Source organism: Chanos chanos, chromosome 2 (assembly GCF_902362185.1).
Source record: "Chanos chanos chromosome 2, fChaCha1.1, whole genome shotgun sequence".
Taxonomy (NCBI): Eukaryota; Metazoa; Chordata; class Actinopteri; order Gonorynchiformes; family Chanidae; genus Chanos; species Chanos chanos.
The window spans coordinates 35,198,099-35,222,662 of NC_044496.1; the positions used below are offsets into that span (position 1 = coordinate 35,198,099).

At 41.8% G+C, this 24,564-nt stretch overlaps 2 protein-coding genes across 3 annotated transcripts in view; both read left to right on the plus strand.

The window, feature by feature from the left end:
• Positions 1-746: 746 nt before the first annotated feature.
• Positions 747-8,865, plus strand: unc45a (unc-45 myosin chaperone A). Of its 2 annotated transcripts, none has more exons than XM_030765945.1 (18): positions 747-948; positions 1,112-1,287; positions 1,511-1,600; positions 1,802-1,969; positions 2,460-2,628; positions 2,960-3,130; positions 3,387-3,558; positions 3,787-4,087; positions 4,189-4,283; positions 4,512-4,660; positions 4,826-4,965; positions 5,102-5,229; positions 5,622-5,688; positions 5,902-6,015; positions 6,445-6,560; positions 7,665-7,782; positions 7,971-8,126; positions 8,568-8,865. In XM_030765945.1, exons 1-18 carry the CDS (start codon positions 747-749, stop codon positions 8,847-8,849), a joined length of 2,814 nt encoding a protein of 937 aa, XP_030621805.1. In that variant the 3' UTR covers positions 8,850-8,865. The 2 variants fall into 2 exon arrangements, with proteins under 2 accessions (XP_030621805.1, XP_030621804.1); XM_030765944.1 differs by having other exon boundaries at positions 4,512-4,653; positions 4,825-4,965.
• Positions 8,866-10,911: 2,046 nt separating this feature from the next.
• Positions 10,912-24,564, plus strand: part of wwox (WW domain containing oxidoreductase) — a 178,705-nt gene continuing 165,052 nt past the window's right edge. Inside the window, exons 1-5 of the mRNA XM_030764938.1 lie at positions 10,912-11,032; positions 11,332-11,396; positions 11,647-11,704; positions 12,199-12,368; positions 22,808-22,914. Of these exons, the coding sequence (XP_030620798.1) occupies positions 10,926-11,032; positions 11,332-11,396; positions 11,647-11,704; positions 12,199-12,368; positions 22,808-22,914 (507 nt within the window). The 5' untranslated portion in view covers positions 10,912-10,925. The remainder of the gene's footprint in view (positions 11,033-11,331; positions 11,397-11,646; positions 11,705-12,198; positions 12,369-22,807; positions 22,915-24,564) is intronic.

Here is a 24,564-nt window from a genome sequence, read left to right on the forward strand (position 1 = left end):
GAGCATGTGTAGTGAATCTTGATTGAGATCAACGCAAACAAGTGGACACTTTACATTTATGGTTTAGTATCTCGATGGAATCCTAACCACATAATGTTACTGTCCGGTTTGGGGCTTTTCAACCTTATATGGTAATACACGGCAAGAAATGGGCGGTCCTTCCTCCAAACGTCATCAACGCGCACCCTCACCAGGAAGAACCTAGGGCGAACTCTCGAGAAAATGACGGCATCCGCGAGTTCTGCAAAAGTAGTAAATGTTACTGCGTGAAGTTTATTTCTAGATACATACACCTGAAGTATTTTTTTGCATTATACAAATCATCTTGCTTCTCCCCAAGTATATAGATATACCTAAAGATACAAGAAAAGGTAAGATGATGAGGACGTCCACTTGGCATGATGTTTGAACATACAGAGCATTACCTCAGGAGGTACAGCATGTAACCAGTCAATCCAGCGATATGTAGCATTTCCATCAAAGTTTGCTATGATGCCGTTTTGACATTGTCGATTTCGCTGTCAAACACACATTTCTTTGTAATACTCTGTTTTCGATACGAAAGCACATCAGTATATTCCCGCTACCCTGCCATGTACTGTCCATTCCATGGATTGGAGAGCATAAGCCACTGAGGTTTTACGATTATAACGTTTGCGGCTGATGACACTTTTGCGTTCTGAGTAAAGAGAGTGTGGTTTGTCTTAATGACCAGTCGCTCTGTATCCCTCTTTTCTACCTGCTAGATGTCGCAGGACACCTCTGCCCTGAGAGAAGAGGGCAATAACTTCTTTAAAGGTGGCGACATACAGGGAGCTCTCTCCTGCTACACGAAAGCTCTCAAACTCAGTGACAACCAGTCAGAGAGCGCGATCTTATACCGCAATCGCGCAGCATGCTACCTTAAACTCGAGGACTTCTCCAAGGCGGAGGCAGATGCTTCCAAAGGTATGCTAGCAGTCTACATGAACTTTGCAAACCTTCTAAATTCTCACGACTGAAAATAAATTCTTAATGGACGGTCGCTACTGTCGCTACGGTGGTTGTTGTAAACCCAAATGCTGGCTTTACTCACCTCTATATGTTGTTATTCACTTGTCACCATATCCAGCGCTGGATTCCGACCCTGGTGACATCAAAGCCCGGTTCCGCCGTGCCCAGGCTCTGCACAAGCTCGGCCGTTTGGATCAGGCCTTTTTGGACGCTCAAAAGTGTGCGCAGATTGAGCCAAAAAACAAGGCTTTTCAGGAATTATTGCGAACTTTAGGGGCACAGATCCAACAGAAGGTAGGACAACAAATTTTGATCGTGATTTTCTTGTTTATGTTTTCCCCTTTTTTCTAAATTTTTGTTCATGATTTTTTTGTTTATGTTGTCTCCCTTCTTCCTGTCAGATTTAAACAGTTATTCATCATTATTCTTTGCCTCAAGCTTCCGATCATCTTATGTCTCTCATTCAGTGTTTTTATTTGTTTGTAAATATGTTGAACATTATAACTCTGTCCTGCAGGCGGTACAGCTCTCCTCCACTGATGCTCGAGTGCAGCAGATGTTTAAACTCCTCACAGACAACACAGCTCAGCTCTCAGACAGGCAGAAGGTAAACGCTGCCTCCATCAGTGTGGATGGAGCTTCAGCACTCCTGCATGTGGTTCATTAAATGCCAAAAAAAGACAACAATTAAAAACCTAATAGATTTAGTCAGATTAACCAGTTACACTACATTTTTATGGTCTTTAGTACTTGTTTTTTTCTCAGATGTGAAAACACTAGTGAATTTGTCTCTTTTCCTTACACCCAGGCTGCCCAGAATCTGGTGGTTCTGGCTCGTGATGACGCAGGAGCAGAGCAGATCTTCCGTAACGATGGTGTGAAGCTTCTTCAGAAACTTCTGGGCTCTTCACATGAGGATCTGGTCCTCTCCGCTCTCAGGACCCTGGTTGGATTGTGTACAGGACATCAGTCTAGGGTGAGTATGTGTTCTCTCCTCAGGAACAGTGTATGTCATGCCCCTCCATCAGCCAGGTAACGTCTGGCTTTGGCTGCATCCCAACAGAAATCACATAGGAACACTCTTTTATCTTTGTATCTTGCTGGGCACTGCTGACTTTTAACAGCAAGCTCCCTCAAGCACTAGCACCGGAAAAAATCAGGCAGTCGTGAAATGTGCTACTGGTGGTAAATGACAGAGGGTGTGCAGGAAGTTCTATGTGGTTTGGATCATTGCCTTCTCAGATGTCATCTCGACCCTCTTCCTATAAATCTCTGACTTTATTGGAAACTGAATCGCTGAACTGAGGAAACTCCTGTTCAGTTCAGAAAGGTCATTCAGCAAACTCACTGATCCAAAATGCCAGCTTTGACTGCCGATCCATGAATTTTAAAAACGAGATGTGTGTGTGTCTGCGTGTGTGTGTGTGGGCATGTGTGTGTGTGTGTCTATGTTTATATGTGTTCAGACCATGGCGATCGTAAATGAGCTGGGAATGGAGCAGCTGTGTGGGGTCATGGGGTCGGGGGCATCGGGCGTGTCCCTTGCAGCCTGTCACTTGCTGCAGGTCATGTTTGAGGCTCTGACAGAGGGCATGAAGAAGGAAGTCAGAGGGAAAGATGAGGCTATCCTACCAGGTGTGACTGCATTTAATCATCATGTTATTTGTAAAAAAGAAAAAAAAACATATCTAAAATTTTTAAACAATTCTAAGATTTAATTGAACTAATTAAAGTCGAATTAGTTTGACATTCCTCTTTAATCTCTTGAAAATTTAAACACATCCCCAAATATTCTTAGTATTTACAAATATACCCTTAAATATACATCCTGTACTTCTTTAGATTTGAATGACTTTGGAATTGGCTAATAGTATCTGTGTTGTTAACTATGTCATGTAGTACTGTTTTTAACCACGTGAATATTATATCCTGCTACGTGATCCTTATGGTGTTTTGTGCATCACAGAGCCATCCCGTGAGTTGCGTTCAATGCTGCGTCAGCTCATCGACATGTTGCCTGCGTTCAGCGTGTCCGGAGCAGGGAGAGACAGTGCTATTAACCTGTTAGTCAAGCAGGTCCCTCGCAAGTCTCAGAAGCATCCAGACAACTCTCTCACCCTTTGGGTCATTGACCAGGGTAAGAGCCTAAACACACCTCTCTCCCAAATCACTGCCATCCTAATGAGCCACTTGCTAGTCCTGGAACCCGAAAGTCCATTTGACATACATCTTGTTGCCCTGATTGAAGTAGCTCAAGCGACTAGTTCATTCATGGGCTGAATGCTTACTTTGCAAGCTGAACCGTCTGCAGAGAACAGGTGAAATTCACATATCGATAAAGGCAAACTGAGTTTAAATTATTATCTTAAATCTTCCCCTCGTGTTCTTCCCAGGGCTGAAGAAGATTCTGGAAGTGGCCGGGACAGTCCCAGAGATGGGTGAGGGCCTGCCGCTCACCGATAACACACCAATGAGCTGCTCTGTGCTACTGAACAAACTGTACGATGACCTGAAGTGTGACAGCGAGAGAGAAAACTTTAACCGTCTCTGTGAGGAATATGTTAAGTAAGTCTAACCTTGACATCTAATTTGAAGCATTAAATGAATACGGCAGTTTATTTTTTGCATATCACTTTGTGTCAGAGTTTCTCCTATGGGTAGTAATAGCTGTCCTTACAATTATGAGTGAAAAATCAGAGCGCAAAAAATACTTTATTGACTCTGCTTATAAGATTGTCTCAGTTTTATTTAGCTCTCTGGTGCTATTTACATGTTTTTTTTTTTCCTGTGTAGGTATCACTTTGGCTGTCCAGGGTTGGAGAGTAAGCTCCGTGCTATCCAGACTGTTTCTGTGCTGCTGCAGGGACCCAGTGATGTGGGGAACCGTGCGCTGGAGATGTCTGGGATCATGGATGCGGTCATCTCTCTGTGTGCCTCTGAGAACATCGTCCACCAGCAGGTGGCAGTAGAGACCCTCATCCACGCCGCAGGCAAAGCCAAGAGGGCCTCGTTCATCACGGCCAACGGAGTGGCGCTGCTGAAAGACCTGTATAAGAAGAGTGAAAACGACCGCATACGCGTGCGAGCTCTAGTTGTAAGTTCTATAATCTCGTATCAGCTCCACAGTTATGAAGTGAAAAAGAAGTTTGAGCAGTGTGTTACAGTTTTGTTACGGTGTCTGTACTTGCTTGGCAGGGCTTGTGTAAGCTTGGATCAGCAGGTGGAACAGATTTCAGTATGAAGCAGTTTGCAGAGGGATCCACTCTGAAACTGGCCAAGCAATGTAGAAAGTAAGGTTCTGTTTTCAGCCACATACCTGGACTCCTCTATAGAGATTCACTGAACCCAACACTGTGGACAGTGGAATTGTGATTAATCTGTTGTTATTGTGTTAGTACAAACACATGTTTTAATACTGTGATGGTTGTACGGTTATAATGACAGAGATGAGACATATCACTGCGATGAGAGGGAATGATGCTCGGGTAGCAGTCTGTTGAAATGTGTTTTTCTGTCAGGTGGTTATGCAATGAAGCTTTGCCCCCAAACTCTCGGCGCTGGGCAATGGAGGGCTTGGCGTACCTCACATTCGATGCGGATGTGAAAGAGGATTTGGTGGAGGACAAGAACGCCCTGCAGGCAATGTTTCAGCTGGCAAAGGTAGGCAGACTGTCTCTGTGTTTTGGATGCTAAGCTGTTCAACCTTCAGGGATAGCACTGTGTCTGTGTGTCTCTGTTCCAGTGGTCAGATCAGAGAGCTTTTATATCAATGAAGTAACACAGTAACGTCTTTCTCTCTCTCTCTCTCTCTCTCTCTCTCTCTCTCTGCAGTCTGAAGATAAGACAGTGTTGTTTGCCATTGGCTCCACGCTTGTGAATTGCACTAACAGCTATGACATAGAGAAACCAGACCCACAGATGGTTGAACTGGCCAAATATGCTAAACAGCACGTACCTGAGGAACATCCCAAGGTAACCAAAAACCACGTCAGGATACTCCCATGGCACTCAGAATGTTACTCTGCCTAGTGTACAAAAAGAGTTTGAGATATATTTCTGCCGTGCTAATGCAGAGTAAATCTGCTCTTTGGTGTGTCTGAACGTGTAGGATGCTCAGTCATTTGTGGAGAAGCGGTTGGTGAAGTTGTTGGAGGCTGGGGTGGTGTCTGCTCTGGTGTGTATGGTGAAGCAGGAGAGCCCTGCTATGACAGACTCGTGTAGAGAATGTATCGCCAGGTAAACTCAACACGCTCTCCCTTCATTCTCCAACTGTCACACGTACACACTCAGAACTGTCTCTCTCTATCTGTAACTCACCTACAGCAATTCCTCTGCACCAAGAATTTCACATATCCACTGTTCTCTTAAAACAATATGACTGATTCCCGTCCTCAAAAGCTCAGTAATAATTTGACTCAACCTGAAATAATCTAATCTAGTCTTTTATGCTGAAGGACAGTCACAGAAATATGATATAGCTGCAAGGTACCGGACCAGAAAGAGATGAGAAACCTGTGTAAAATGATAACTGTAAAGTCCTGTATGTGGGAACTGACCTGAGATTAGTCCTGAGTTGAGTCTGCATCCCCTCAGTCTGACCCTCTGGGCTTGTGGCTTTATTTTCACAGGGTGTTCTTGGCACTGGTGGAGCGGCAGGAAGACAGAGGGACTGTGGTGGCACAGGGAGGTGGAAAAGTAAGAAACTGCTTCATATACCATAGCATAAGTTTAGTAAAAGCAGCTAAAAACTATTGGATCAGCTTTTCAGTGTGCTTTGTGGACAGGCAAAGTTTCTCCCCTAAGCTCCCAGTGTGTGCAGGAGCTTGCTCCAGCTCTAATCAGACACGACTGGTTCAGCTGATGTTGATGCTCAGGACTGGACTAATGGCTTGTCCCCTGTCGTAACAGGCTCTGATCCCGTTGGCTTCAGAAAGCACGGACATGGGTAAGATTAAAGCCGCCCAGGCCTTGGCCAAGATCACCATTACATCCAACCCAGAGATCGCCTTCCCAGGAGAGAGGGTAAGACACTGCCTTTCTCTTTTTTTTCCCCTGTCTCCGACTGTCTCTGACTGTCTAAACCCAGACCCACAGAGGTCGACTCCCTTTTTCTCTCAGAATCTGAGTTGAGACTCTATTGACCCAGCATGATGAGACTGGACTTGCAAACCTCATCCTAAACTGAAGTCAGATATGAATCCTCTGTTGCTTTAGAGTTGAGAATAGTGTTGCATCTAAGAAGGCATCAATAATCTTAAGATTACATAATATGAAACCTAGTATAGCAAACACAAACATAAACATAGAATAACACAGAGCAGTCAGGTTGTACTGACTAAAAAGAAATGAAAATTTAAAATGCTCAGTTAGCCTGGTCTCAAAGAAAACCCTTACAATGTCAATCATGAAATTGGTGTGTGTGTGTGTGTGTGTGTGTATGTGTGTTTGTAGGTCTATGAGGTGGTACGTCCATTGGTGAGTCTTTTGGCTCTGGATTGCTCATCGTTGCAGAACTTTGAGGCTCTGATGGCCCTCACCAACTTAGCTGGTATCAGTGAGAGACTAAGGTTAGCATCCACATCATCTCTGTCACTCACTATATATATATATATATATATATATATATATATATATATATATATATATATATATATATATATATGTATATGTGTGTGTGTGTGTGTGTGTGTGTGTGTGTATATAGACTAACTCTGTTACACACACACATCATCTTTGTCACACACAGTATATATACACATCGACTCTGTTATACACACACACGCTCACAGAATGTATAGACATCATCTATGTTATACAGTCTTTATGTACATTTCCCTTTGTCGCACTGTCTACAGGCTCATCACTTCTGCATTCGCACCATCTCTGTTACACCAAACACATCATGTCCGTCACACAGTGTGCATTCACACCATCTCTGTTACACCAAACACATCATGTCCATCACACAGTGTGCATTCACACCATCTCTGTTACACTGAACACATCATGTCCGTCACACAGTGTGCATTCACACCATCTCTGTTACACCAAACACATCATGTCCGTCACACAGTGTGCATTCACACCATCTCTGTTACACCAAACACATCATGTCCGTCACACAGTGTGCATTCACACCATCTCTGTTACACCAAACACATCATGTCCGTCACACAGTGTGCATTCACACCATCTCTGTTACACCAAACACATCATGTCCGTCACACAGTGTGCATTCACACCATCTCTGTTGCACCAAACACATCATGTCCGTCACACAGTGTGCGTTCACACCATCTCTGTTACACCAAACACATCATGTCCGTCACACAGTGTGCATTCACACCATCTCTGTTACACCAAACACATCATGTCCATCACACAGTGTGAATTCACACCATCTCTGTTACACTAAACACATCATGTCCGTCACACAGTGTGCATTCACACCATCTCTGTTACACAGACTGTATGTACATGATTTTTGTTATACACACACATATCATCTGTTATTAAGTCACACACAAGCAGCTGTTAAGTCATCTTAGTCATATTATCAACCATTACATACTTTGGAGCAATCTTAGGTCATTTCATTTAATGCAAAGAGGAGGGCAATACAAGAGTGAATTACATTAACTAACTTGCTGGGATGTTGTGACATACTGCAGACAGAAGATCATTAAGGAGAAAGCAGTGCCTAAAGTGGAGGGTTACATGTTTGAGGAGCACGAGCTGATCCGTGCTGCGGCCACAGAGTGTATGTGTAACCTGGTCCTGAGCACCGAGGTACGTCCCACCAAAAAAAACAAACCAAAAAAACAAAAAAATAGACATCAGAACACAAACGTAAGACAGTTCATGTTTTTTGGATAAAGCAGTTGAGCCCTAAGGCAAAGAACTGTCACCGTTGCTCATCACGTGCTGTCCTGTCAGTATTTGTTTGATTCTGATTGGTTGGTTGGTGTGTCTGTCAGGTTCAGAAGCTGTACTTCGCCACAGACAGTGACCGTCTGAAGCTGGTGGTGCTGTACTGTGGTGAGGATGACGAGCGTCTGAGGAAGGCTGCGTCGGGCACTCTGGCCATGCTGACGGCTGAGCAGCCTGAGCTGTGTGGCCGTATCCCTGGCACCGTGAGTTTCTCACCGCCCCTGTGGTTCTACTTACCACTGATAAGACCGAAGACAGATCCCACCCTTTATCGGAAAGACATTAATTACTAATACGTTAATGAACAACAGAGAAAACTTCCAGCTGTCCAGCCTTTCTGGGCTGTAGCAATACAGTTATTTTTTAGATATTGACTATTGCGCTCCTACACTGCTTTCAGTGTAATTGGGTTCTTCCTTTACCAAATATTATAATTGCATAAACCATCTTTGACCCTGTAGTTATAGGTTTGGTCATTAATTTTAATGAAGAATAGAACTAACAGAGTTCTCATTACAATGAGAGTACGCATACACAGTACAGAACACAAGAGCCCTCTAACATAGAGTCACCAAATTCATGCATTCATTCATTCATTCATTCATTCATTCATTCATTCATATTTTCATATTTTCATTCTGCAGACCTCCCACTGGCTGGAAATTCTGCAGGCGCTGTTGCTTAGCGACAGTAAAGACCTACGTCACAGGGGTGTGGTGATTGCTCTGAACCTGATGCAGGCTGAGCGGAGCCTGGCTGAGAAACTGATGGAGAGTGAGGCTTTGGAGATCCTCTCCGTCCTGGCCAAGGGAAGTGAGGCTGACCAGGGTCCAGTGGCCTCCACTGCACAGCGCTGCCTGGAGAAAGCCATGGAGTACGGTCTAATCAGGAGCAACGACGGGGAAGGAACAAGAGCCAAGTCTTAAACTTAAACCAACAGTGTCACCAGCGTTAAAGCAAGATTCATGAGTGTGTATATGGTGTTTTAGGACTGGGAGTGCGACATGAGTACGCCTCAACAACACCAGACTGTATATTTGAAAAACAACAAAAAAACACCAAAACATACAATTGAATTTGTAATTAAGGTGCTTAATGACTATGCTGACACAAATGGAGACTTAAGAAGACCTGTTTGGGTAACTGTGTTTACCAGCAGACAGCTGCGTTTCAGAGTTTGGCTAAATGCTTGGTTCACTTACATGTTAGCTATATCACTTTGCTTGCAGAACGTTTTCAGTTCGATACAAGTCACTAGGAAAAGACAACACAAACACCACACTCCATTTAAAAAAAAAGACCAAGTGTTTTATCCATTTCATTCCTTTATTTGGACCCAACATTTGAGTTGTTTTTAATTATTGTCTTATCTTTCTAGGTTATTTTTGTACTCTCTGCATTCCACATGGTTTTATCTGTGCTTGTCCTGACTGAATTGCCCCTCTGGGCAAAACATTGATAATGTTTTGTCTCTTTTCTGGTGATAAACCAGAAGTACACAGTTTTGGACAAAATACCGATTTATTTTCACATGGTTGCATCAGAGTCCATGTATATTTTTATATCAATGCACTGAATTTTATGCTGTGTGTCTTTGGATGTGATTGACCAAGAACAACAATCACAGAGGCTGAATTTCTTGAGGAAAAAAATGAAAAAGGTTCTCAAACAGTTCCTTAATTCTATGTGAAATATTATGGGTGACTCAACAAGTGGTAACACCTGTAAATAATCCCAGTTAAATAACATCCGTGCATTTTTAATAATCTGCACCGTCAGGTTCATTTCCAGAGTGTCCCCCCCCCCCCCCCCCTTTGTCGTCACCTTGGTCTGTGTACTTTAATAGCACTGCTCTGCATTACTGAATGTGAAACAGGTTCTCATATGTTTTACCATGTGCCTTTAATGTAAACCATTCCCGTTCAATACACCGTGATATTTTCATATTTATATGTATTTAAAGGATTTATTTTGAATGCACCACAAACCAAAATAAAGAAAAACAACACTACTTCATCTCCGGCATGACACCATGTTCCCTGAATTTCAACGTTTCCTGAGTTTGGGTGGAAGTCATGCAAGAAACAGTCATTGAAAAACTAACAGTCAAACGTTTGGACACACTTTCTCATTCAATGGCAAATTGTGTCCAAACTTTTGACTGGTACTGTAAATAAATTCCTTTGCTAAAACAAGAAATGAAATGTAAAGGAAATTAACACAAAATAATTTTATTTTAGAATGGAGTAAGATGGAGCTTTCATCATACAAGCTATTAATCACTTAAAGATTAGACAATATTGTGAAATCTTAAATCTTTTAAATTTCTGTTTAAATGTTTGTGCATTCAAAACAGTGTTAAAGTGCAGTAACAATAGAAAACCATTGTCGCACTGATCAGTGTCTCTATGGTGAGCCTAACACTTTTTGGCTTCTCTGTGGTTCTCTGCAGAGAAACAAATCCATTTCTTTTTGCCTCCACCAGGCCAGAATTGATATAGTATGCCGTTTTTTATCATCCTATTTATTAACAGATTTTAAGCTATTTGTTACCCTGCAAAGTGTTTTATAATCGTTTGACGAGAACACAATGAAGGATACTTGGGGGGGGGGGGGGGGGGGGGGGGGGGGGGGGGGGGGGGCGGGGGGAGCCTGATCGCTGTGATAAATGCTAAACTGTGTTTACTTCATAATTAGCACATTCAAAACGGTCATCGCCGATTTGTTTTTCATCATTTTTATCTCATTAACAATACGGCAAATTAGGCCTGTTCTAAGTAAAGTGTAGTCACATTAAGAGCCGTCTTCATAGTATCAGTTAAGTATTTGACACTTCACTTCCCAGGAATCCTTTCGCTGAAACGTCATTCTGTTATTGCGGAAGTTCATACACGGGACAGCTTCAACGTGAATTACGTTGGGACCTTTAACAGATACTTATCAAAAACTGCCGTTTTATTTTCCCTCACTGTGTTTGCCTACTTTGAAAGCGTTCTCGAGCTATGGCTGCACTGAAATACGCAGGAATGGATGATACTGACAGTGAGGACGAGCTTCCACCGGGATGGGAAGAGAGGACCACAAAGGATGGATGGGTTTACTATGCCAAGTAAGTTACTCTGGTGACGGTGGCTCTGATGAGACACCTGTCAGCCCGGTAATCATACCTGGACATATTTTACCTTCATTCTAAGCAGAAAGTTTAGCGGTGATGCAGGGGCTTTTACGCACAACCTCGTTCTTTCTCGTTCTTTGCATGGAGGCAGTCTATGTGGGTCAAAGTGACAAGTGACAGTAAGCTAGTTCACTGACATCGTCACCGCCAGAGTAATGCACTGGTCCAGTTGTATAATCGTTATCCAGACACTTACACGACCATTTAAACGTATGTTATGTTTACGTTCCCAGTCACGAGGAGATGAAGACCCAGTGGGAACATCCTAAAACCGGGAAGAAGAAACGCTGCGCCGGAGGTTTGGATGCATTTTTTATTTGATACTTTACATACGGAAGGGGTGACGTACTGTAGTCCGGAGATATCTGGCATACTCGAGATGAATATGAATAGTGCTTATGGCCAAATTCAGATTAAGGCTTAGTGAGGCATTGTCTATCACTTTCTATCAAAACGTCTGAGAGATGAGGAATGCACACGCTGTTGCAGTACATTACAGTGATATTTTAAATGTTTTTGATCTGTTGATGATATGCTTGCATTTGCAGATTTACCCTATGGATGGGAGCAGGAAACGGATGAGAAGGGTCAGATTTATTACATGGAGTAAGTGCTTTGCCCCCCCCCCCCCCCCCCCCCCCCCCCCCCCCCAGGGTAAAAAGACAGCAGAAGAAAGTGACAGTAGCATTTAATGTGCCAGTCCTCATTAAATTAGTCTTATCTTACTTTCCATTACAGTTCTGCCATTTCTTAAAGCACCCATCTATTCCTACTCTTTTAGTTTGGAGTCCATTTCTGTGTGCTTGAATCTGTCAGCAATTCAGCTCAATGGAAAAACAAAATGCTCCTCTTATGTGGTTTTCCCTTTTTTTGAGGTTGGATTGCAGTTAGTTTCAGAGGAGTGCTGGGGTTTCTTTTTTCTTCTGAAATATATTGCAAGATGTTTTTTGTTCTGCTGAAGACAAGACTCTCTTTACTTCACAGAGAATAGATATTGTTACAAAGAGCATTGTGGTTCACAGTCTAAACTGATGGGTGCCATTGTCTGTCTTTCTCTTCCTTCTCTCTTTCTCTCTCTCTCTCTCTCTCTCTTTCCTCAGCCACATCAATAAGAGGAGAACATACTTCGATCCACGGCAGGCCTTTACTGTGGAGGATGTGCAGGTAAAGCCCAAGCGTTATGATGGAAACACTGCTGCCTTGGAGATCCTGCAAGGTCGTGACCTTTCTGACAAGGTTGTGCTCATCACTGGAGCAAACTCAGGGATAGGTGAGTGAGTCGTTGACCAGACTGCTCTGCTTCCCACATGACGTTTCCTTTTCCCTCTGTGTAAACCACTGTGTATAAATTGTCTGGTGTTGTTACTGAATAGAGGCCATGGTCTATCAGTAATGATTCTCTAGGTGTTCCGAGGTCTAGATTTGTCAACATCAAGCTTCTCAAAACGCAAACAGCTGTTGGTCCGAGTACTTCCCATGTACACAAGATCCAGAACATTCTGAAACCAAGCACATTTAGCAATGTTTTAAATTTGAGTGCTGGTGCTCTTCTGTGCTCTTCAGTCTATTGTGAAGGACATTCTCATGAGGCTCTTTTGTGCTCCTGAGCAGGTTCTCCTCTTCTGAGGTATCTGTCCACTTGAAACACGCTTGGAGCTCTATTTTTCATATACAGTATTGCTTTGAACGTGTCTGGCCTGTCGTAGCAGTTTCAGATTTTGCCATTCTCCTGTCTCTTGATCATATGGAAGAGCAGTTACAGAGGTTGTCCGCTGGGTGGCACTCTTGCATCACATATTGCCGTTGCCAGAGGGATGTTCAATAGTGCTCCAAGACGACAGAGTCGCGCGAGAAGGGAACATTCGTCAAAATTACCCCGTAACTGATAAACTTATATTGCACAAATCATTCCTTAATACGTTACATGATTGTATTGAAGTTCATTAGTGAGGCAGAATTGGCTGTCATAGTTAACTCAAATGAATAAGGGCTGTTTGAGGTGTGTAATTACGATGCTTGTGATATAATAGGTTAGAGACAAATGCACTTCCTGCGTTCTTTCATCGTAAATTAGCGTGAATCGAGCCTATTCATCTGCAGCCATGGCGGCTAATAGCACCACTCACAGTTATAAAAAGACCTTGAAGGCTTTCGGGTAAACACTGAAGAATAAATTGTCTGTGTTCTGAGCTTGAAATTGAGATATAAGGTCGTTGCCAAAGGCAAATTTAGGTTTTCCTCGATGGGGGAATAACGGGAATGTTTCGTTAAATTACAACTAAAACTTGGTTTAGGCCTAAATTTGAAAGAAGTAGTTTGAAGTAGAGGGTTTGTCTGTTAAAATGTCGGATTTGCATTCTCTCGTAATCTAAGCATGTGAGTTTCGCCATAATGTTATTAAATGACATATATTTAGTCCCGTACAGTATATCCACATAGTACATCCTACACCCTTACTTTTTGGTTCTCAGTGGTCAGTGTAATAGTCTTTGTGATTATCAAACTTAAATACAACTTGTGGTCGATTTCAGAATGTTCGCCACAAATATGATGTCAGGATGTACTGAATGGATAAATTCGCTTATGCCACAATCTGTTTTAAACATGAGTTCCCGTAATAAAACTATTTAACTATTTATTAAAAAAAAAAAGAAAGAAAAGAAATTATTTGTCCACTAGATGGCAGGCAAGGTCTTTACAATACCCGTAGCACTTACACAGTTCACATACGCGGAATTCCGTTAGGAAGGCACATGTTTGCAAACATTTTGAAACATAAGATTAATGCACGATGTTTTCGACATTTTATTTTAAAACTTTGTAATGCATACCGCCCGGGTCCTCTCCGATCTCACAACTTTATTTCTGTCCTGTGGTCTAAAGTCAACAAAGAAATCTCATCTTTTCACATTTGTTAAAATTCGCGTGTGATCCGCTTATTAAGATATTTTGGTAATTCTTGTTTACTTTTTTCCCTCTTGTTGGACGATAAATTTTAATCATTATAAAGTCACCATTATTAATTCATTATCCACCAACATGAAAACGTAATATTTACTGATAAATTGCCAAGAGTAATTGCTTCATGCCGCGCGCTCCTCCGACATCTAAACAGTTAGCACTGAGAATCTGTCCCTGCCTGTTAAGTTGAGGCGCTGAGAATTTGAATGTCTGCGTTGCTATTTAAACCCAAAGCTTAATGCCGTTTGTATGTAATTAGCCTTCAACTCTGGGCACTCGGAGATGTTTATTTTTCAATTTCATTCCCTCGCAGTGACGCACGTTTGGGCTCAGCGGTCATTTAGAATTTCATGCATTTAAAATGTGTATGGAGCACCTCATCCGTGAGTTATGGAACTGATATGATATTTTTTTTAATAGGCCACAATATATGGTAATTGTGTTAAGGTGGGTTACGGCAGCCCTGCATGTTTTTTTTACCGGTGATCACTAAGCCTTATACAATCTCTCTCTCTCTCTCTCTCTCTCCCTCTCTCTCTCTCATAATTTAGAAACTACTAAGGCTGCCTCTCTGTACCTCTTTAATGTTGCTAATGGAAATGAATGTTTGCTTCTGTCTACTTTTTCCCTTGCTCCTTCTGTCTCCGTCTCTCCTCCTCTCCTCTTATGGTCCTTCTACTTTCCTCTTGTTCTCCTGTCCGTGCATTGATCTTGCATTGCCTCTGACCCTGCCCAGTGCCTCTCATTCATTACCATTAGAGACTTTACCGCTCTCCTTAATTCTCCTCTATTGAACCAGCTAAAAGTTATTTACCATCCAGAGGTTTGGCCACTTTACTCTGAACCTGTAAACAGCTGCTGTCACCAGGGACTATACTCAGACTCAAACCTCCCATTTTAGGAGCGTGTGTAACGTTTTCTGAACTGGGAGATCAGCTCTGGACTGTTGTGTAGAATGTTGTAAATGCGAATAAAGACATGTTTTATATTCCATCTTAACATTTAGTGTTCTCTGTTTACAAGATGCTTACATTATTATTATTATTATTATTATTATTAATAATAATAATAATAATAATAATAATTCATTTATTTGAATGATTTGGTTCGCTGGACCAGAGCATTAAGGGATGACTGTGTTATTTCATGGCACTGACATCAGTTTCCTGAAGATTTGAAAAGAGTGGAGCCAGTCTGAGGAGGGGAGCTTTCACACTGTCACCCCACTCCTCTCTCTCTCCTAAACTAAATTTACCTACGTCTAACCCCAACCAGTATCTATTACATGTATGTATAGCTGTGTGTGTGTCTATATGAGTGAGTGAGTGTATTGAGAGAGACATATTTAAGTAAAATATGGATAGATAAATCAAGATAAATGTATGTGTTGCCTGTCACGTGTTGTGCAAGCTGCAGTTTCAGGTGTCTGGATGTGTTAGTCTCTGTTTTGTATGGTTAGAGATGTTGTGGGGATGTTAAAGCAGTCATGTGTGTGTTTGGAGATGTTGTGGAGTGTTAGAGCAGTCATGTGTGTGTTTGGAGATGTTGTGGAGTGTTAGAGCAGTCATGTGTGTGTTTGGAGATGTTGTGGGGATGTTAAAGCAGTCATGTGTGTGGTTGGAGATGTTGTGGAGTGTTAGAGCAGTCATGTGTGTGGTTGGAGATGTTGTGGAGTGTTAGAGCAGACATTTGAGTGGTTGGAGATGTTGTGGAGTTTTAGAGTAGTCATGTGAGGTGTTGGAGATGTTGTGGAGTGTTAGAGCAGACATTTGAGTGGTTGGAGATGTTGTGGAGTTTTAGAGTAGTCGTGTGAGGTGTTGGAGATGTTGTTAGAAATTCCAGATGTCTATGTATCCATAGCTACATCAGGTTATTGCTGTTGTTGCTATTATTATTAGTAGCAGTAGTAGTAGTAGTAGTAGTAGCAGTAGTATTTTGCCCTGTCACACTCTCATCCTTACAATTTACAATTTGGTATTTGGCAGACACTTTTAGCCAAAGTGACTTACAATAAGTGCATCCTTAAATGGGAGCTGTTATTTTTGATGTTCGAAAAGGGAATTTCTTACAGAAAAAACTCTTGACTGTAATAGAGGTTTTGTTTTTAGTGTGCTCATGTAAAAGCCTGATGTATTCTGTATTTTATTTGAATTTGCCTGAAAAGTGCTTACACACTCCTCCAGCACAGAGCGGCACGGATCCACTCCGTCTGCCCTCTGGATGTCTGCTCCGAGTGTCTGTGTGGAGCGTTGTTTTTGGACAAAGCTGGAAAAGACAGAATAAGAAATGGAGTGCAGGAGGTGATTTAGGGGAGGAATAATACGGATTACGGAGAGAAATGATCCCTTAAAAAAACATTAGCCCAGTATGTAGCGTACAGTATGTAGTTAATTTCATTTTTGTAAATGTATTCTGTGTTTTGGTGTGAGTGTATGCTCTGGCTGCGTTTCTGGATTAGGCGTGGGAGCACTGGGATTAGACCGATAATGGGACTTGGCGCTACCTCATTGTGTTTGTAACGTCTTAGGCCCAGGTTTTTGTGATGCGGCGGTAGATTGAGTCCGATTCGTTCAGCATAACCACCACTGAATGGACTGTAAAACCCCACGCCTATGTGTATGAATAGAGAGGCCCCTGAAACACAAAAGAACTCAGGCACCCAGTGATCTGGGAGAGCGCAAGATGCATCATTCATACAGAGAGGAATTAGATGGATAAGATTGTGTCGTTCTTCTTTTTTCTCCCCTCTCTCTGTCTCTCTCTCTCACTCTCTATTCGGTTTTATCTGGGAACAGGCTCTGTGTTAAGTATTGTCCTGTTCTTCGGGGGGCGGTGTTAGCTGTTATTGTTTCAGAGTGGAACTGTATTCAAAAGCTTTTAATGTGCGTTTCATGTCTTTTCTGATGAATCTGTTTATTGGGTATGTAATGAATACTAGATATGGTTGGTTAGTCAAATTATTGAACTTTATTAACCTGGGGTTGAATCCACAAAGCAAGCCCAAACTGGTGGAACATGCAGGAAAATTACGGCTGGGGAATAAAGCCTTCTGTAATGATTACAGCCTCGCTTCGGACCAAATGGGCCAATGAAAGTGGATGAAATGCATATATATATGCCTAGGGTTCCTCTCTGGGTCTATGATGAGAGAGAGAGAGGATTTTAAAATAATGGATACACAGTTTAATGTGTGAACTCAGGTAGTTTATGGATCAATCACGTTTACTGTCTCTTTCTGAGAACAGCGGTATTAAAGTTTTGTGAAGATCATTTTTTTTCTCCCCTCCCCCTTCCCTCCTCCATGTCTTTTTTTTTTCCTTTCAAATAATGACAGTGATAAAAAATAGTCATGTGCCGTGTTCAGGTCCCTGTATATTAAGGAAGACTGTGAGGGTTTTGTTTGGGGGGTTGTGACTGGTGGAACTGGAGGGTATGATGAAAAATTGCGGTGGGAGTTTGCCGCAGTCACTCGGGGTCAAAGGCAGGAGGCTAGGGGGAGGGGGGGACTGGAGAGGGCAGGTAGGGGCAGGAAGGTGGAGGTGGGGGCAGATGCAAGGGAGGCCGATAATAGAACCACCCAGGTTTGGTCAGGTGGAACTCCACTACCTTCCACTGTAGTAATTACAAACCATACATTTTACTTTGGGCTGTGACAACACCCTCCCAACCCAAATGGAGTTGGGCTGTTATTAATGGAGGAATTAGATGACCCTGTGGACACAGAGGAACACCCAGACTCCCTGGTTTAGCCCCAAAAATAGACCAGACACCTGCTGTGCCCTGGACAAACTCTCTTCTCAGCAGGGGGTTCGCTTTTCACTTTATCACAACCGCTGTCATGTCAAAACTGTAACAATCAACAGGATGACTGAACTCTTTAGTTAGGGAACATTCTGGAAGCTTTTTGTCATTTCTGTTGGCAGTGATGGTATATGCACAGTATTTTGTCCTGTTGCTAATGACATTATACAGGGACATTATCAATGTCTCCTTAGATCTGATGGTTTTGTTCAGCCAGCTAATTTAACTGAACTTAGAGTACATTAAAAATAAGTACTTCAATTAGCATGCTCTCAAAAGACGCAATTGTCCAGGAGAAGAAAAGTTTGGCGCTGTTTTTCGTGTTTTGTGTGTGGATTTGTTTTTGTTAGTATTGTGTGTTTTTCTGTGTGCGGGCTTGTGTCGGTCCCTGCATAATGTGCGTTTGTGTATGAGAATTTCCGTGTTTGTGTGTGTGTATGTGTGTGTGTGTGTGTGTGTTTGTGTGTGTGTGTGTGTGTGTGTGTCTGTTAAATTGTGCATGTGTGGGTTGTGTATGTTTATCATTTTGTGACATGCCTGGAGCAAAGCGTCTGACCTGAGACTATTTTGGGAGTTTAGCTGAGTTTTTCTAACATTTGAGCTGGAGAAACAGCTATGTATGAACAAAACTGTCCTGCTATTGACCTTGACATGAGTGTACACACACACACACCACACACACATAGCAAGAGGGCATTGTGGTTTTGATGCAGTGCCGAACTCGTTAGATCCAAATTGATGTCAGGGCCTTTATATTTGCCATAAATAATCCACAGCTGGTTTGTGCTGGTGTGGAGCATGTATTCATTTGTTTTCCATTATGAAAACCATCAGTGTCAATTAATACACCAGTCAGGACAACCAACCACAAAGCTTCTTTACCACAACATGTGTGTGAGGTGCCGCTGCGTCCGACAAATTCCAGCCTCAGTGACTTGATGTATTTCTGCCGCTGCTCTTCGCCCCCACCTCACAGTCCCACTGTGTGGTAAATGACACCCTCACAGGGGGATGGAGAGGAACGGCCCAAATTTTCATTTGCACTGTTTATTTTATTACATTTTGCTAAAATGTAGAAAAGACAGCTACAGGTATTATTTAGTGTTTTTTTTTCCCTGTGTTTTTATTTTGGTTTGTGTTTGCCCTGATGAAAACTCTTGATGCAGGGTTCTTTCCATTAGTTCTAATATGGTGTCACATAATTCAATTCCATGCTTGGCTTGGCAGGAAGTGACTCCAATGCTCCTCCAATTTGGACTTTTAATGGATATTACTCCTTAGCACCATCGTCACAATTAGGGCTCTTACTTTGCCTTTTAATGAAAATCAGATTAAAACATAATCTAATTAAAATTCATTTTAATCCACGCTATCGTGCTGACTGTCTGTCATTTGGAATCTCACTCCCTCACTGTCAGACTCTGTTTGTGTAGAGGTGTAAGGACAGATTATCAATCAGGAGCGTGTGTGTGTGTGTGTGTGTGGCTCACACACAGCTCCAGCTGACTTGTGTTACATATAGACTGATATGTAGACTGATATGTGTGTGTGTGTGTGTATATGTGTGTGTGTATATATATATATATACACACACACACACACACACACACACACACACACATATATATATATATATATATATATATATATATATATGTGTGTGTGTGTGTGTGTGTGTGTGTGTGTGTGTGTAAGGGATAACGTTCAGTGAGCCGGTGGTTATAGCGAAATAAACCCCAACAGGGTGATGCAGGGGTCTTGCATCACCCTGAAGTGCTTTATTTCGCTATAATGACCGGCTCACTATACATTATCCCGCTTATTACACAGCTACTTCAAATAGTTCCATAGCAACAGTCTGTTATACATAGCAGTGGTCTGCTCTACAGAAATAACAGACCATATAATGCCGTAATTGACCAGTCAGAATTGAGAATTCCACAAAGCCGTGTACTAAATATATACAGTGTATGCATGTGTATATATAAATGACTAACAAGTGGAGTGTTGGTTAACATGAAAATATTTTGATGGAGTAATGAACAGAATTAAGGTCACTTAAGGTCATAAGGCACACATGTAGTTCATTGCAGAAGACTGGATTCATGTATTTATTTTCCAGGGTTTAAAACTAAGAAAAAATTGTTCAAATGTTTTTTCACTTTTTTTTTTTTTATGTGGTTGATGTCAGTCGTCCGGTGTCAGTTCTCATGGTTTGTATGTGAGGTTTGTGATGCAGAGTGCTTGAGTGGGCTCAGAGAGAGAGAGAGAGAGAGAGAGAGAGAGAGAGAGAGATGGCTGGCTGGTTTGTCTGGTCGTCTTTGGGCCATGAGGCTGTAATATATTGTACGTGTCCAGTGGACAGGCATCGTTGTACAGCTGTGAGTGAGAGCATGAGTGACTTCTGCACCACTCTCAGTAATACTGCTCTAACTCTACCCATACTGCATCACCTCACAGCCTCTGTAATCCTTACTGCTCAGCCTTAGTCTGTGCTGTTTAATCTCTCGGTGTGTAGTCACGCAACAGCCACAGAAACACAGTCTGTCGCAGCCTGTGGGTGTCCGCAGTCGTCATTTTATATCTAATATCATTTGGGGTGTGTTGTGTGTTATTTAATGTCTATGTGTAATCCCATCTGCAGATTAGCAGGTTACTTTGTCTGGTGGTCAGGGCTGTTTTCTCATGTGTTATGCTCTGTAGTATGTTATATATTTAAAAATATTCCATATATATATGTTTATGTGTGTATATATATATAGAGAGAGAGAGAGAGAGAGAGAGAGAGATGGACATAGATATATAGTTATATTTATTTATGTGTGTGTGTGTGTGTGTGTGTGTGTGTAAACATATATGTGTGTATACACACACACACACACATATAAAATCTCTCACGGATGTTTGGAGTGTGACAGGACAGAGCAAGCTTTTGTTTCGATCAGTCTTACCTCAGCTTTACCTAATGTTAAAACTTAAGTCTGTTTAGAATGATAAAGCATGCTAATGTTAAAACTTAAGTCTGTTTAGAATGATAAAGCAGGCTAATGTTAAAACTTAAGTCAGTTTAGAATGATGAAGCAGGCTAATGTTAAAACTTAAGTCAGTTTAGAATGATGAAGCAGGCTAATGTTAAAACTTAAGTCAGTTTAGAATGATGAAGCAGGCTAATGTTAAAACTTAAGTCAGTTTAGAATGATGAAGCAGGCTAATGTTAAAACTTAAGTCAGTTTAGAATGATGAAGCAGGCTGTCTTTGTCTAGGGTGACCATACGACCTCTTTTTCCTGGATATGTCCTCTTTTTCAGACCTAAAATTAAAGACTAGGTGGCTATGTATTGCAGCGGTTAAGAAGAGATGCAGTTTCGCATTGCATCATCAAGCATCAGCCTTACATGCACAACGACAGGAACCGAAAGTGACATACACTTAAACTCCCCCATAAGTTAGGAGGGGAATGCATCACCCCCCCCCACCCCCCTTGCTCTTTTTTTGAAAACCAAAATATGGTCACCCTATCTTTGTTGAGTATGAAAATATATGAGCAAAAGTTGAATTCTGAAGTAAAAAAAAAAAATGAGTAAGTTGTTCATTGTTTTTTTTACAACTCAGAGCTGTTTTGCTTGGGTTCTCAACTGACAGAAGGGCAGAGCAAACCTGTGTACGTCATCCTTTCCTCCCACTGTATCCATGTTTGAATTCCTTCCCCGTTCCCAGTCCACAGGCTCTCAGCTTAGAGGCATTTACCTGTAAATTTCTGGTAAAATACCTCTCTTTTCTCTTCCAAATTACCACAAGTTTTACCGTGGTTATTAATGTCTTTTGATTGGTAGCCATCGTCAGTAAATTCGGAAGACTTGGCTTCGAGCGTCTGTTTTTTTAAGCACTACCTCTCCATTTGATGCCCACTCCCTGTCTCTAAACTGCTGAGGCTAGCTTAAGAGGGACTTTAAACACACTTTGTGAAATCCAAAGGACAATACAAAGTGACTGGTCAGCAGATCTGCAACCACAAACAATGCCTCAACTCTGCATTGCCCTCCAAAAACAAACGCCTTTTTTTCTCTTTTTCTATAACAATTTTCAACTTTATTTATTTCTTTCAACCTTTTGATTGGAATGACCCATTTAGATTTGTCAGTTTGAAAATGAGTTTTTACCCATATCTTGAGGTTTTTTTGGGGGGGGGGGTGGATGAGGAGTAGATTTATCTCTCTCTGAACGCTGGGGACAGCGTCTATCTTACACGTTAAGATGGGAAAACCACTCTTATCTCTTTCTCTTTGAAGTGAGTTTTGGTATCGTGACAATTCAGTTTGTAAAAGTTTGTTTGAACATGCTAGCTTCGTCCTCCCAAATTGTTTGCTTGTGAAGGAGCCATAACAGGCAGTGTTGAGTACAATTCCCTGGCCAGATCAGAGATGTCCTGGCTCCAGGTCACAGTTTTTCTGTGTGAAAATGCCAGTGGTTGAGCGTGAAGCTTTATCTGTGAAGTAGCTGGTGGAGTCCTCGGTTGTGTTAATTCAATCGTCTCCATCACTGGAAGAAGACGTGATTAAGTTCCTTAAAGGAGAGCCCTTGGCCCTCTCACTGATGGGATAGAGTGTGTGCAGAAAATGACACTGTGAAAAATAGGGATTTTACCTCATCTTTACTGTCATATCTCTCTCTCTCTCTCTCTCGCTCTCTGTCTGTCTGTCTGCCTGTCTCTATCTCTTCTATAAGAGTCAGAGCATGAGATTACAGTCAGTGCATGTGAAATTTATTGAAATAAAAAGACTTGAAAGTTGTATGTCATTTCCCTGTCTCTCTGTCACTCTGTCTGTCTGTCTCTGTCTCTCCTATTAAACTGGCTGAAATAGCAGTCAGTGCTGATGAAGTGGATTGGGAGAAAAGACACTAATCTGTATGTTCTGTATGTAATTTCTTTGTATCTGTCTTTTGCAGGTTTTGAGACCGCACGGTCATTTGCTCTTCATGGTGCCCATGTATTTCTGGCCTGCAGAAACCAAACTCGTGCGAGCAAAGCTGTCAGACTCATTACGGACGAATGGGTGAGTACTGACACACACACGCACACACACACACACACACACACACACACACACACACACACACACACACACACACTCAGAGAGTTCCCTCTTTTCATTCCTGTGATCTGTGTCTTATGTCATATATTTGTAATGTACTGAATGTTGGTGGCTCTCTGAATGTGATGTGATGCATACTTCCCTCATCCTCCACACATTCTGGAAATAAAAGGAAAAAAAACAATAATACTGTTTGAAAATGTAAAGAATGTTTGTAGCATTTCACTTATTTCATTTTGAACTATTCTTGGAGCTTTTTTATTCGGGGCTTTGTTTTTATAACCCAAGACAGACTCTACCTCACGCTTTGTAATTGTAAATTGCTTTGTGATCGCGATTGTTAAAGCAGGTTAAGCCCTCTCTGTATATATATATATATTTGTGTGTGTGTGTGTGTGTTTGTGTGTGTGTGTGTGTGTGTGAGAGAGAGAGAGGGAGAGTGTTAGTTTTAGTGTATGTATACATATGTGTGCGCGTGTGAGTGTGTGTGCATGTGCGTGTGTGTGGTGTCAGAGACAGAGAGAGTGAGAGAGAGAGAGAGAGAGAGAGAGAGAGAGAGAGAGAGCCAACGCTGCTCTCTTCAGTCAGACAGACTTGGTGATGTGTCTGATAACTGGTGTTATTAGAGGGCGGAGGGGGAGCCTCTCTGATAATTAACTTTGATTATTGCACTAATATTGTGGCACTGCCGACGGTCGCCCAGATTTATGACTCTAGGAAAATAAACAAATGAAATGTAGGTGCTGGAGCAGAAAGAGAGAAAAAAGCTCTTAGCAGCAGTTTAATTACAGGCATCCAGAGACTGGCAATGAGTTGATTAATTATCAGATGGCTGTGGATGGTGGTGAAAACGAGGCGCTTTTTGAAACTGGTTAACACATCTAAGGCAAAGAGAAAGGTCTTTCTGCCCCAGCCATGTCCTCCTCTCAGACAGCTTCACATGGAGCGCTGAGAGCTACTGCAGGTGTACACACTACACACTGTACTGGATGTAGGAAAGAAATGAAACCATAACTGGACACTGTTTCAACTGGACACTGTTTCTGGAATTCTGGCTTTGTTTTAATTCCCTTAAAAATGCAGTACTTTTTTCCATCATGAAAAACTAAGGTAGAATCAGGTTTAAGAGAAATAAAATCATGAGTGAGTCAGGGTGCATGTAGGGGTTGTTCAGGGTCCTTATTTAACATCAGCTCAGTTCAATACAAATACATATTTAAAACTGCCCCCCTCCCAGTCCAAAGAGCAAAATATAGAGCATTTTATCTGTTTTTTTAACTATATGGATATGCAATGTTTAAAGAAGTTTATCAAGGTAAGATTTTGATTTTGTGATTAAAAAAATATCGGATTTGATATGTCTCTGGAAGTGCTGAAAGTAAAAGATGAATAATGGAAGTCATGGTATGCGCATAACTCTCTTTGCCTGATTTAAAAAAAACAAAAGACAAATAAACAAAACAAAATGAAACAAAAAAAGAAAACCGACACACACACAGACACACACACACACACACACACACACACACTTGCACCTCAGCAAGGATATTAATAGATTCATGAAAGTATGAATCTGAGAAGTGAATGTATAATATGATAGACGTTCTCTTC